This window comes from Cladophialophora psammophila, assembly GCF_000585535.1.
Source record: "Cladophialophora psammophila CBS 110553 chromosome Unknown aczJe-supercont1.16, whole genome shotgun sequence".
NCBI classification, from domain to species: Eukaryota; Fungi; Ascomycota; class Eurotiomycetes; order Chaetothyriales; family Herpotrichiellaceae; genus Cladophialophora; species Cladophialophora psammophila.
In genome coordinates, this window is record NW_006912937.1 from 717,808 (window position 1) to 732,752 (window position 14,945).

Consider the following 14,945-nt stretch of genomic DNA (forward strand, 5'->3'; position numbering starts at 1 on the left):
AAGGAATACCGTTGGGAACTTTTGAGACATGCGTGGGTATACTCTGTAAGCCGATCAGAAACTTCGATCCTTACTGCTTGCATGAGGGTTACCAACACGGGAATGCTGCAAGTAGCGCAATGATGGCTGAGGCAACATCCGGTAGCATCGACAAGGATCACAGCGACGTCGCAGGACGCTGCAACGACAACGAGGGTAACCAAGCGCCTATATAAGGGCAAGGTATCAGCAAGGTATCGGCATAGACTAGGGAGGGGAGATAGAGGAATTGAAATGATGGGATTGCAAGCAGAACAACGTTGTACGTAGCATTATCTTGATTTTTAAACACGCAGCACTTGATTGGCAAAAAGATCAACTCGTCCCAAATTTTCGCCTGAATGAGTGATGAAGGGCTTTTCATAGCTTGGACCCGGTGAGTTCAGCAAGATCAGAGCTTGCAAGCTGGCAATGGCTTCTCGTACAGATCCCACTCCTCCCAGTTGATCTTGTGCGTCATTTGGTGATATTCCGAGTGAGACCAAGGCATCGTGAACGTAATCCATCCCCCATCGTTCTTGTAGTATGAATGACAGGACGGATTTGCCCAGGTATACCTTTCTTGATTCTTCTGGACCAGTTGGTTGTACTCCTCCTCGACCCTTCTGTTTGGACACATGGCGAACTTGTTCCCCTGCTTCTCGCGCCGGATTATTTCTCCGATAGCCATTGCGTTGAACTCGGCCTGGTTTTGCCAGGTATCCAGTGGTGAAGACCAGAAACCCACCGAATTGGGGCCGAAACACATAAACATGTTGGGAAATCGACTGGCGGCTAACCCATAGAGTGCCTCGGGGTGGTCTTTCCACTGAGTATGGATATCGGCACCATCAACACCACGAACTGTAATATGTTCGAGGTATTGTGCATTGTTGAACCCTGTGCCATAGATGACGACATCATATTTTCTCTCTTCCTGTTTCCCGGTGGTCTTGTCCGCAGAAATGATTCCACCTTCGGTGTAGGAGACAAGATGGTCTCGTAGAACAGTGCAGTTTGGCTTGCTCAGAGCTGGATAGAAGGTATCTAGCAAAAGGACTCGTTTGCACCAGTCTGGACGATATGGTTAGTCACGTCTGACACGAATGGTTCCTCCAGTTACTTACACTTGGCAGTAGGTCTTAGTTTCTCTCTGAGGACAGGGTCTTTGACTTGTTGCTCTAATTGCTTGTGAGCCTTTTGAGTCGCGTCTTCGTTCAGTTTGTCGTTCTCGGTCACCAAACGCATTCCATACTTCTCGATTGGCCACAATATGTATGCGCGAACCAGATTCGGAAAGTACGGAATCCACTTCATCGCAAAGCGAAACAGGCTTTGCGGAGTTAGTAGATAGCTTCCCTCTCGTAAAGGAACTGATACACTTACCTGTTGTAGGTATAATCACCACGCGGTATGCAGAGAGGTGGGTTGCGCATATAGACCGTCAAATGCTTGGTTTTGTCGACAATTTCTGGTATGATTTGGGCGGCACTTGGACCACAACCAACGACAGCCACAGTTTTCCCAGTTAGATCGTAGTCGTGTCTCCAATCAGCCGTGTGCCAGGAGTCACCTTTGAACACCTCGCGCCCCGGCGTATTTCCATACTTGGGCCGATCGAGATTTCCGGTACAATGAATGAGAACATCGCAGGCCCAATGTTCAACTTTTCCCGCCTTATCCGCGACAGCGACGTGCCAGATCATTCGGTCTTCATCCCACACGCAAGACCTCACTAGCGAATTGAACCTGGTACAGCGATCTAGCTGGTAGTCGCGCGCAAAGTTGTGGTAATACTGCAAAATTTCGTCTCGCTTGGGGAAAAAGTTTCGATAGGCTATTATCATTTAGTATTATTATGGGACAGTCAGAGTGTAGAGCTCACCCACATTTCGAGATGTAATAACTGGTGGTATAGACCATTGAGGGGACATCGCAAGCACAGCCTGGGTAAGAATTTTTAACCCAGGTACCGCCAAATTCCCTCATTGTTTCGAAAATCACCATATCTTCATGTTTAATATGGCCGGAGCCCAGTAGACCAATGGCTTGCTGGATGCCGTTAACGCCTCCACCTACGATGACGACTCTTCGACGACGATGAGGGTGGATACTCGTCTGGGGAACGTCTTCGATCAACTTTGGGTCGGAGACAGGGGCATATCCGGATAGCCTTGCGTACTCGTCTCCACCGAGTAAGCCAGCATTGAACGTCTGCTCTTCTCCGGTGACGGTGACGATGTTCTTCAAATTGGTTTGAGTTTTGGCGGGAGCCATGGCGTATACGCAACAGCAAAAGTCGAGGAGACCGAATATAGTTCTATCCTTACAGATTGATCTTGGTTGAGTTTGGGGTGAGGGTGAGTGGTATTATACTCCTTTTCCCTGCACTGGGTGCCTTAGAAACTGTTACCTTGTTGAAATGCCAACGCTGTCCTGGCTCGGTACATCATTATAGTACGGTCATGTATTTTCGATCACATGTTCGGGGGCCCTTACTTCGGTTGACGTCTGTTTCATCGGCTCACAATAAAGATCTACATCTAGATAGCTTCCATCAAAACTCCGAAAGGATATACCGGTAATAACATGAAGAGTTTCAGAACGGCAACAGCTACTCTTTCCTGTAACATTACCGCAATGAACCTGTAAATCGGATACATTGTATTACTCATCGGGTATTGGTAAATATTACCCATACCCAGTACTTTAGCTGGTAATAAACAAACTCTATTTTAGCCTTGGGGCGCATTCAAGTTGTCCTCTCCGACACAAAGATTTCCAAAGGCAATACGGTGTAGTCTAGGCAGATAAACCTCGAGAGTTAGGCTGGGGGATTCTTCAGACGAGTCAAAGTACGTGGCTTGGCTGAGCCCAGGCCTTAATAAGTATTAAGGAGACGATTCAACTCGCCGACCTCGCCCGAGCGAGGATCTTCCCGTTCACTGTTTGACTGGGGTTCAGATCTACCGCACGTCGATATATGCCAAGATCATTGCTGCGAAGCACCAGCTATTGTGGTCTCTCTTCCCGGTTACATATTTAAACGATGCTCTCTGTCAGTTTTATAACCTGCCGTAAGTCTCGCCACCAACTAACTGATCCTCCAAAGCAAGGCCACAGAATTCTTCTAGAAATGGACTTGCGAGAGTATGGCCCACATTACCGTCACGATGCATGGGTTAGTAATGACCCATTGAAACTTCCAGAGACGCCTGGAAAGTCGCTACCCGCAAGATGCATCAAACTTCCCCGCGCCAAAAAGGCGGGGGGCATTGGAGGGGGCCCCTTCTTAGATCTTGCCACCAATTCTCCTCCGAAATACGTTCATTTCCCTTTCATCACCCTACCCGCTCTCTTCGATAGCCCACCACCGTTCTAGCCACCAGACTCCTGCCCCAGTGATACCATCGTCGCAGACCTTCTGACTGTCATGGATGCAAGAAAAGAAGCTGTTCCCGGAAATGGTTCGCTTAAAGCCTCAGCAAGGTGTGTGCCACTACTCTCCGACCTGACAGCTGTTGGCCACACAAGGACCATGTCATCATTCGACCTGATAATTGCTCAATAGATATTCCTGTTTGATTTGCTTCCGAAGTTTCAGCCGAAAGTAAGCCGAAGATTGATGGGGAAATCATAACATTGGTGGAACACTTCTGATCTGATTTAGAGATACGTTGTTGCGACATGTGAGGACTCACGACTTGTATTGCGGCCCTTCAAAAGTCAGACGAAAGGCTTGCATACCATGCTCAAGGTATGTAGATGTCGGTAATATCGACTCGCTCCCTGAGTGAAGCTTAATTCTTTTCTTTGTAGGTCAAAGCTAAAGTGCCTGGGTGAGCGGCCATCTTGTTCAACCTGCTCTAAGCGACAGATGGCTTGCGCCTACGAACGAGCTCCCCAAGACATCCCCCGAACCCTGGAGGTTCCGTCGCGCGATAGAACTTCAAGTATGACAATCCAACAAGATCAACCATTGGGAGACCTGGAATTTCTGCCTCTGGAGAAGCAGACTTCGCACCCCAAGAGTCAAAGTACCATGGAGATCGGGTGTGCGACCGACTCCCGCAATGGTTGTGCTAGTCCGCAAAATACACTTCCGGATTTCGTTGAACATGATCTGTCTGATTTGTTGACGCATTATAACGAATTTGACTTCTCGTCTGCGTTCGACGCGGTCGACAACAATCCCAGTCCCAGACTCGAGTGGAATTATGACGCGGGCACTATCGAAACTCGACTCTGAAGCGCTCCATCTACCCTTTGAGAGCAGCATGGACCTATCTAACTTGATATCTTTTCAAAACACCTACCCAACTGAGATTCCGGCTGGAAAGGAGTGTATGAACAGTCTCGAACAGGCTCCCGATGGTGGCGAGTTTGCTTCATGTTCATGGCCAACAACATCGCAGCAAGATGCCTCGGGAGTTGACATTCCTTGGCCAATCGAATGGCAGACGGCTGCGAAGGCCTCCGTACTACCTGAATTCGAACCGGATCTCGTGCAGCCCTTTTTTTGGGCGATTCTTTCTTCTGCAAAGCCTCTGAGCAATGCAGCACGGGCCTCTTTCCGCCAACTGATTGATTTGGCCACGCAAAAGAGTTTGTGGCGGTCAACAAACGTTGGCAATTTTTCCAGCAGGGACGTGCTCAGCAGTTGCCTCCATTTATACTTCAATCATTTCCACGAGGTTAGGTTTCTCATTTCAAAGCGTTGACACCTCCTTTTCTCATCACTCTCCACAGATGCTTCCGATTGTCCATCGCCCTACTTTTGACCCAGATGATAGTCTTATTACGACCCTTGCTATGGCTGGGATTGGGGCCAGCTATGTTACTTCACCTAACGCACAACTCTTTTCTAAAACCATCCTAGAGCTCAACCGCCAGATCCTTACTTTGAAGGTGAGAAAATTGAAACTTACCTTGTGAAAGTACAACGTGGCTTGCTAATTTTGTCTCTGAATGGAATCAGGCTGAGAACGACCATCACTTTGTCCGTACAGAGACTTATCTAACGGTTCAGCTTTTGCAAGGGTTTCATGGTTATTTCAGTGGCAACCCTCATCTTTTCGAGATGAACGAGGCACGTAGAAACTCACTGGTCTATTATGCCGAATGTATAGGGCTCTTTCACGACCATTCGCCTTCTTCATCAACCTCTGCAAACACTGAAGAAGTGTGGAGAGAATGGATCCACCAAGAACGACGAAATCGACTCGCCTGGGCGATATACGTAAGGCTCCCCCCAAAATTCTGTCCTGTTTGAGATATATTTTTCCATGCGCTGATAACCCCTTCTCCCTTATTCCGGAATACGACACGTCGGTTGCCTTTATTCAGCACACTCGAGCCTGTCTTACGATAGAAGATATGAGACTTCCGCTCCCAAGCTCATCAAAGCTCTGGAATGCAGAATCATCGTATGTTTGGAATGCCCTACGTCCATGGACTGATGACTACCCGCTCGCTTCAAAGCTGTCAGCCGTCATTCCGCCTCTATTCATGGGCACACCCGACGCAGCTTTTGACGTCGATGAAAGCCATCGGCATCTGATCTTCTTGACTTTCATACGGATGCTTTTCCGACTCAAAGAACCCAAGATAAACTTCTTTACGGATCCACTGCCACAAGGCCCCAACGATGGTCAAGAGCATATTCTGTACGCGCTGAATAGCCTCGCGCGATCGCCGGTGGCAGTATCGTCGATGTGTGGCCGCTCTGAGCTCAGGCATATCGCCAATCAAGCGCAACTATTTCACATCGGCCACTTGGCAGCCTCGAGCGATCTGATAAACATTTTATATCCGGCAATACGGTTTTTTGCTGGGACCAGAGGGATCCACAACGATTTCAAGTCAGTGCACTTGCTTGTAGCTGCCCTAGCTACAGCCAATCAGGCCTCGATTCGCAAGCTCATCTACCACTGCGCCCAGATCCTAGCATTGGTCCGTCGATACCCTACTGGCTGGATCTATGAGCCTTTCATTGTTTTCCATGCTGGAATCATTCTATTTTTAACGGCCGGGCTTATTCCTCCGCCTTGTTCATCTGCTGTGGCGGGTGCCACGCTCCAACTTGATGACATAGAGGTGACACGGTATACTTCGCCAAGCGCGAAAATTGCAACCTGGGTTCGTGACGGCGGAGACAAGGTAATCAGTCTCGACCGGATACCCGTGCTATGTTGTCGAGAAGGCCGCCAGGAGCTTCTTGAGTATACCGCCGAACTTCTCAAAAGAGGAGGCTGGGAAATCGGACGCGAGTTTGTCAAGTTGTTATTTTTATTCCGTGACCCTATATGATGGTGTGGGAACGGGGTTAGATCGGGTCATTTCTCTAACTTGTAGCAAAAAGTGGCTGGCTAGACAAAGGTTGTCAAGGGAAGTTCGATTTTGATACCAGCTTTCCTTTCAGGCGAGGCGAAGTCTACCGTGGAAAGCCAGGACCTTACTTGAGGATGCACTCCATATACAATGAACGCCTCAATCGTTTCTGCAAGCCTAGCAGTTGTTAAGCCGACCTTCAAGAACACGCCTGCGAAAGGGACCGTTTAAGTTGTCGATAGAAAGCTCCCAATGCGGACGTGTCTTTGATGGATCCCGCTGAAGGGTGATGATTGAACCGGTCATGTCAAACAGTCCCTCATGTAGACAGACATCCAGGCCTCTTGATCGGTGACCCACCAAAACCCACATTCCCCGATGATTGGCTCGTCGATAGACCTTGCTACCTTCAAAGACTTCTTCGCAATCTAAAGAATCCATGGACAAATATGACCATTCGTTCGGTGCTTCGTGCACAAAGGTCGGATCCTGGTCACCTACCCAAGAGTCTCTGAGAAGATACACAGGATTAAAATCGAAGTCGAACTCTAAGGCGGCTTGCCGTAGGCTGCCGCTCTCGGGAGAAAATTCCAGCACCAGAACAACGATACGGCCCTCGTATATATGTATATATATATATAGAGTTTTCGAACCTTTTGGACGGGTCAACGCAAAATCGTTTCAGGTCTTCTCAATTTCTTCTCCACTGTTGGCTCCATCCGCATTGATAAAATGTCGTGGTATTACAGTGATGAAATTGGATGGTATTAGCGGGTGGGAGCGCACAAGCAGAACGAGTGGGAGCAGAACAAGGAGCGGTGGCGACATCTCCTTCATCTAGTATGGAGTATGGTGTGTTCGAACAGTGTTGTGGAGCCCCCTTCCCCCACCAAAAAAAAAGGCGGCGTTGAGGACCACAGCCAAAAAGACTTTCCAGGAACCACCTGGCAAGGCCTTGTGGGAGTATCAACGGCTGTTCGAGCGTGTCTTTGGCGACATTGGATCCTGCAGAATTGAAGAAGCCGCCGACGAGCCGCTTCAAGGATCTCATCGGCTAGTCAGTTCCGTGACAGCTCTGGGTAAGTTTGATTGAGCTGTGAAATACAGAGTTGCTGAGATTGCTTCCAGGTCTACACCACAACGACGAAAAGAAATACACGGACCGCCTTCAATCCTGGGAAAACTTCAATCTATGCTGGCAAGCGCTGGGACAAAAACAGAAAGACATGATATCAGAAACCTTGGAGACCGGAAGGCAACCTGCAGACATACTTTCAGCGGACACTATCAAGAGTCTGATGGATGATTTGGTGGACATAGGTGATAAACCGGAACCGTATAGCCTAGTCGACTTCGAGATGGGCTTTTGGGAAGAGGAGATCATCCACGTGTTAACCGAGTGCCTCGATGACGCCCACGGACGGAGATCAATGTCGGTCGAAAGGGAGCCAAACTCGTCACCCGTCTCCGCGGACTGTTCGGACGAGTTCTATCGAAATTTTGCGCCGTGGGAAGGGGGTTAGCTCGATGCTATGCAACAAATGATATGATTGACAAGGTGGCTTCTAGGCGAACCATTCAATGTGAAGGACACGCCAATTGAGAGCCAGATTTAACTGCATCATGGTGTGCGTTGTGGCTTTGGGGTCGGGAAGTGCCGTACTGATCCTTGGTGCAGCCAAAACCATCCATTCAAGATGGGGAGTCAGGAGCGGTTGACGTCAAAGTGCAAATGTGCAGATTATTGCCACTTGGTCACACGTGTTCGCTTTTCCAATGTCTTGCCATAAGGAATCCTGATCACCTTGCTCTGTTTGTACAGCCATTCATGGTCTGGTGTGAGTCTCCTTCCTTCAGATTTTGGATATCTTTGGTGAATTCTTGCTGGCTTCGAATGGCTGCTGAGTCCAAGATGTGGCTCTTGGGTCACGTTTGGTAAATTGGTAGCCTGCTTGGGGTGCGAAAGAGTTGGCGTTAGTTTCTGGACAGGACTTGCCGGGCCGACATACTCGTCATCGCGTTTGGTATAATCGTTTTTGCTAACTCTAGGGTCGAATTCGTTTGCAATGCTCCCTGTTCCATAGGTGCCTCAAGGTGTAAGTTACGCAGCCAAACTCAGCCGGTAATGTGAGCGACTTCCGCGATCTTAAGGTGCAAGACTGCCATGGCTGCGGCGCCTTGATTCTTGCTCTGCGGAGAGGCTGATGGACTCCGGCGCGCTGATTGGGTGTGAACAAACCTGTGTCCAGGATATGGCGCAGCAACGTGCTTTTCCGTTCCTTCAAGGCGCCGCCGCATAACATCGACCGCACGGCCTAATAGACGGAGAGGAGGTCGCATGCCTACCAAGCCAGAGAGGTAGTGAAGGCAGATAGAAGAGGGGTCAACCGGTGTTCCGTGAATCGGATTGCATGTCGAGCAAGAGAGACTGCGAGGCTCAGATGGATGAGCGCGGAAGACCAAAGAATCGAAACTCATGCAGGTGGGATTCACTTGGGCCGGCCTCGGTTCGCACTGTTTCTCATCTGAACACGCAAGGGAACATTAGTCGTCCGTCTGGAGGCCGTTGTGCAAGCATAGTAAACTGGAGATCCTCCTACCCAACGAACTCCAGTACCGTTTTGGACTTGTCGCACGAGTCGCGCCCAAGTTTCCCACCGAGTGACCTTTTGAAGCCTGAAGCCCATTATTCTGTGCCAGTCCTGGTCTCGCCAAACACCGCATGACTGCTTTGCGGTCTTGCGGGAGGTTTATCATAAGACGTCGTCCTTGCTGTTCTCACCAACAGCGCGCACCTCCAAGGTTTCTTGGAACAGTGGCGCCTGTGCCTTCGCAGGTTTCTACAGGACCACGTCACACCCCAACCCTCTGGTGGCAAGCTGTTCGCTCCTTCCGATGCCTCCTCAACCGGGCGAGGGAGTCGATGTCGACAAAACCGCGTGCCTATTCTCTGACCTGCATCGGCCCTGTACCTACCGAGGCGAAGGTCCCGAAGCTCGAGCGAGCCAGCGGCCCTCATCATTCACTGTTGGTGATTCCCGGCAATGCCAAGGGATGTAAAGACCGCTTGTAGGCTAGTCAGACCTTCGTAAGATTACGAACGGCTTCGAAAGTATATAGTCAGGCGTCTCCCCAGAGCCCTTTGAAATCCCGACATGTCCTCCAATGAGTCACATGTTACACGCGGGGATGCCCACTTTGGCCCTTTACATCCGCAACCAGTTCATCAACGGCGGGAGTAGGACCTGTCAAAAACAAGCCCAACCTGTCCGACATCCTCAAGGACATACGGTAATTTGCCTATCAGACGTCATACGAGATTTTCACCAAGGAAAAGCATGGGGAAGAACTCCCTGGTGTCAAGATATGTAGTGACAAAGCAGGCCGGCGACATTGATGGCTCGAATGCTATAATTTAAAGCTGGGAAAATTCGACCGCGTGGCTTAGGTCTAGGTGAAGCACCCCGAATATGAAAGTTCCACGATCAAATAAAGTAGAGGTCCAGCTTCTTCGTAGCCCTAAGGAGAAGCTGTCGAAGCAGGATTCGACCGAGCACGGATTGGGAGACTAGAGTCCTCAAAAGAATACCCTCGAACCCCCAATCCGGTGACCATTTCATATCGCCCCCTAACTTCATCGCTGAACGATAGTGTTAGACACAGCCTTGAAGGCCCGCGAGCAGGACGTGGGATGAACTAGGAAGGAAGCTCAACCGAACAAGGCAGCCTCGGGAAGCAAGGCTGAAAGAAGTCACGTAATGTCCAGGACAGGAAAGAAGTGGCCTATTGACATGTTGGACTGGAACATACCAACATACCAACATACCGACCCACATTACTCCATACGGAAAGCCCATATAAGTATATAGCTACGCTCATTTCCCCTAGATAGCTTATACTCTCTTCGTAGCCAACTCATATTAACTATTGAACTTATAGTTCTTAGTGACAAGTGACTTCTTATACCTTACGTTCTTCTTAACCAGTTCATACTATTAGAATTATTACTAGAAACCCTAATCTAGTTAGGCCCCGGTAGAAACCTTAACACTTTAGCTACCACCCTTATTGTGGAGAACGACCCCTATGAGTAGCTAAGAAAGACCCGACCGATTTATCTCGCTCATTGACGAACTAGCACGACGCATAGTACGACTATCCCTTAACGACACTATATCTACTATTACTAGTACCCCGAGGTTAACACCGAGTACCTCAAGGACGGCAACAACTACCGCCGCGCTAGCACTAGTGACTAAGGGAAAGATTGGCAACTTATCTAAGTCTTTTAACGGCGTAGAATCTAAACTTATACTCTTTATTCACTACACGGATTTATATATTCTAATGAACCTCACTAACTTTTAGAATAACTTATAGAAAATACTCTTTATGAGAAGTTACTTCGAAGGTGATGCCGAGGCTTAGCTTAGACCCTTCGTTAAAAACTATATTAAGAACGAAGCGAATAACAGAGAGGACGAGACTATTAGCCTCTTCGCCACGTTCACGGGGTTCAAGGAAATGATGAAACTAGTATTCGGGGCGAAAGATAAAGAAAAGAAAGTTTAAAAGAAAATAGTAAGTCTCCGATAAACTAAGTCTATTTAAGAATATATAACTAAGTTTAGAACGCTAAATACGAAGCTTAACTAATAAAATAATATCATTATCTTTATCTTTCGAGAAGAATTAAAGCCGAAAATTAAGTGAGAACTTCGATATTTAGAGAAGAAACTACTAGAGAAATAGATAGCTACGGCTATTAAGGAAGATAACGATATTAAAGAATATTACCAGTATAAGCGTCTTAATATCACTTAAAAAATCTATACGATAAGGGCTTAACGAGCTAATACTTAGAAAAGGCGCGAACTTTATTACGAGCCATAATCTATAGATTTAGATTAAACGTAAAAAAGACGTAATAATAATAGAGAAAATAGAAAAGGAAAAACCGATCCTAGAAAAGAAAAAGAAACGACTTATTATAGTTACGGTAAGTTAGGTCATTACGCGAAAGACTATAAAGATAAGAAAAAGTAGATTATAGCTACCGAAAAGAAATCTAAAACTAAGGAAATAGCGACGACTATCTCTAAAGCTAATATAGTAGAAGAAGAAATAGTAATAGTCGAAGAAAGTATCGACAGTAAGAAAGCGATATTAATAGCGATTATATTTACGCGTATATATATCCGAACTAAATATTAGGTAAGAAGAATATATTTAGACCCCTACTATATTTTAACACTACCAGAATATAGCCATACTATATACGAACTAGAAAACTTTCCTTCTAAAATCGAAATAACTTTTAGTATAAGGGTCTACTAGAACGATGAATATCTATAGAAAAGAAGTTATCTAAACTTTATTTATACTTACTAAGAAGACGACTCGAATACCTTAAACGTTTATATATCGAAAGTAGACTCGGAAGTACTAAGAAAATATAATATAATTAATTCGTAATATAACTTCGACTTAAACCTTAGTAAAGAATCGAAGACTTAGTATAAGAAAGAATTAGAATCTCTTATATAAGAAGAATTAAAATAAATTTTCTAAGAAGTAGTAGAAAGAATTAGAGTAAGAACTCACTAAACTTAAGAATTAATGAGGAAAGTAGAGATGACCTCAGTAGAAGAAACCCGATTACGGGCCCTTATAGAAGACGATCTAAGAGAAATCGTAGCGATTATCTAAATATCTAAGGAAGAGATATAAGCTCGATTAACGATAGACCGAATACTAGTTAGAGTAGAGATAGAGATATAAGCGATTTTAAGAACCTACCGAGAACGAGGAGTTAGGGTTCTTCGACTCGTGGAAACTCTACTTAATATTAGCATTTAAGAATTATTCCCTTATAGAATGGTTTACGTCTACTCTCTACGACTAATTTCTCACCTATATACGTAATATCTCGATTACCTATAACTAGAGAAGCTAGGTATAACCGCCGTAGAAGCACAGCGAGTACACGAGGAATCGATAAAGCGATACGCAGTACATAACTACGAGATATCCGATTTAAAAAATAGAAAAATAGATCATCTTCACTAACTAAAAAACTAAAACGATAGTAAAATTAAAGACACCTATACCACCGGAAATATATCTTTAGAAGACACTAACGCTAAAAAATTAGTAAAGACGGCGCACGATTAGTGAAAACTAAAAAAGAAAGAAGAAATTAACGACTTAAGTTAAATATAGTTATAAGATCTAACGCTAAGCTTATATTTCTCGAAGAAATATTAAAAAACTAGGAAGTTAGTATTCTAATTAACTCTAAATACACTAAGAATCTAGTACACACTAGGATAGTAGAAAAGCTACCGTAATAGAAAGCTAAAAGACCGAGATCCGATATAATTATAGGATTCGACGGCACCATTATATCCGAACTTATATATAAGTTACGATTAATACGATTAACGATCGACGAATATTAAGAAGAACTAGACCTCGACATTATAAACATAAAATATAATATAGTACTAAGTATATCTTAGTTAAAATACTACAACTCGATTATTAACTAAGTAGAGACCTAGGTACGGTTTAATAATTACGACTACACCGCGAAACCCTAAGAGCCTAAGCTAGACTTAGCTTAGAAACACACTAAAAAGGTTATTTAAGTGCGACTAGTATATATATTTACTAATATTATAACGGAATACCCACCGGAATATAAAAGGCTAAAGTCTATATTCGAAAAGAAAGTAGAAATCGAGGCCCTATCGAAACACAAACTATAGGACCATAAAATACGACTTTAAGAAGAAAAATATCTTATATTTAGACTATTATACTCGTTGTCGAAAACCGAGTAAAAGACCTTAAGGGAGTATCTTAAAGAATATTTAGCGAAAGACTATATTAGACTATTAAAGTTAGAAGTAGAATATCCTATTCTATTCGTCCTAAAGAAAGACGGAAAGCTTCGATTATATATAGATTATCGGAAGCTAAACGACATTACTATTAAGAATGTCTATTCGTTACTAAGAATTAATAAGCTTTAAGACCGGCTTAAGAGAGCGTAATACTTTATAATACTGAATGTTCGAGACGCGTACTACCGTATACGCATGAAGGAAGGCGAAGAATGGAAAACAGCCTTCAGAACTCGATATGGACTATTCGAGTACTGTGTGATGCTATTCGGGCTCACTAACGCATTAGCGACGTTCTAAACACTTATTAACAACGCGTTAAGGAAATATTTAGACATTTTTTATGTCGCTTACTTAGATAATATCTTAATTTACTCTAAGATCTACGAAGAATATATAGAATACGTTACGAAGGTACTAGAGGCTCTTTAGGAATACTAACTACCGGTTAAACTTAAAAAGTGTAAATTCCATAAAGATAACGTTAAATTTCTAAGATATATAGTTATTAGAGAGGGACTTAAGATAAATCCCGACTATATTAAAAGCGTACTAGAATAGCTAGAATCGACTACGCTAAAGGAATTATAATCGTTTCTAGGATTCGCTAATTTTTATTGAAAGTTCATACGGAATTATTCGCGAATTACTGCACCCCTAATAAATCTAATAAAGAAAGAAGTCGCGACCTTTACTCTAATAGAAGAAGCTAGGTAAGCAATTAGAAAACTTAAGGAAGTCTTTACTAAGGTCCCGATTCTTACGATCTTCGACCCGGAGCAATAGACTTTTCTTAAAACCGACGCATTAAACGGCGCGATTATCGCAGTCCTAATATAGAAAGAATAGAACGGAAAAATTAGGTTAGTTATCTACTTTTTAAGAAAAATAATAGAACTAGAGCTTCACTACGACATTTATAATAAGGAATTACTCGTAATAGTGAAAGCATTAAAACACTAAAGAGTATACTTAGAAGAACTAAAATACTTAGTGAAGATCTATTTAGATCATAAAAATCTCCTTTATTAGAATATAACTAAAGCACTCAATAGAAGATAAGTACGATAAGCGGAAACTATAGCCTCGTATAATTTTAAGATCTACTACGTTAAAGATAAAGAAAACGATAGAGTAGATACTCTAAGCCGACGACTAGATTACGTAAAAGATATTCGACTAACTTCGATATTCCTTCTACGAACGGAAGGAGACTATATAACCTACGTATAACTAATGTTAGTAATAGTAAATATTAAAGGTCCGATCGAACGAGATAACTACGAATACGAACTAAAAACTAACATTAAAGAATATCATTTCGTAGACCGAGTACACAATGAAGTCGCACGACTTAGAGTAATAAAACACTATCATAACGACCCACTAATGAGACATTTAGAAGCCGATAAGATAATGGAGCTCATCACCAGGCACCACGATCCCTAAAAGTATATAAGAAAAGATATTTAGAAATTTATTAATCGATGCGAAATATATATATAAACGAAATATATAAGATATAGACCTTACGAACTACTATAGTTCTTATAGACTTTAGAAGAAGTATAAACGTCGATTATATTTAACTTCATTACGAAACTACTAAAGTCTAAAGAACCTCTTACGAAAGTAACTTATAATAGTATACTCGTAGTATATAATAGATTAATAAAGTTCTCTTACTTT

General features: G+C 44.1%; 4 protein-coding genes across 4 annotated transcripts; 3 read left to right on the forward strand and 1 right to left on the reverse strand.

Annotated features, from left to right (window-relative positions):
• Nucleotides 1-430: 430 nt before the first annotated feature.
• On the reverse strand, nucleotides 431-2,295 carry A1O5_09535 (uncharacterized protein; the record flags this gene model as incomplete). Its single annotated transcript, XM_007750114.1, has 4 exons — nucleotides 431-1,092; nucleotides 1,146-1,351; nucleotides 1,405-1,855; nucleotides 1,908-2,295. 4 exons carry the CDS (start codon nucleotides 2,293-2,295, stop codon nucleotides 431-433), a joined length of 1,707 nt encoding a protein of 568 aa, XP_007748304.1.
• Nucleotides 2,296-4,295: 2,000 nt separating this feature from the next.
• On the forward strand, nucleotides 4,296-4,953 carry A1O5_09536 (uncharacterized protein; the record flags this gene model as incomplete). The annotated part of the gene is made up of 2 exons (XM_007750115.1): nucleotides 4,296-4,712; nucleotides 4,768-4,953. The coding sequence occupies 2 exons, from the start codon at nucleotides 4,296-4,298 to the stop codon at nucleotides 4,951-4,953; spliced, it is 603 nt and encodes a 200-aa protein (XP_007748305.1).
• A 573-nt stretch (nucleotides 4,954-5,526) lies between these two features.
• On the forward strand, nucleotides 5,527-6,327 carry A1O5_09537 (uncharacterized protein; the record flags this gene model as incomplete). The annotated part of the gene is made up of 1 exon (XM_007750116.1): nucleotides 5,527-6,327. One exon carries the CDS (start codon nucleotides 5,527-5,529, stop codon nucleotides 6,325-6,327), a length of 801 nt encoding a protein of 266 aa, XP_007748306.1.
• Nucleotides 6,328-7,190: 863 nt separating this feature from the next.
• Nucleotides 7,191-7,871, forward strand: A1O5_09538 (uncharacterized protein; the record flags this gene model as incomplete). The annotated part of the gene is made up of 3 exons (XM_007750117.1): nucleotides 7,191-7,200; nucleotides 7,269-7,427; nucleotides 7,477-7,871. The coding sequence occupies 3 exons, from the start codon at nucleotides 7,191-7,193 to the stop codon at nucleotides 7,869-7,871; spliced, it is 564 nt and encodes a 187-aa protein (XP_007748307.1).
• Nucleotides 7,872-14,945: the final 7,074 nt, after the last annotated feature.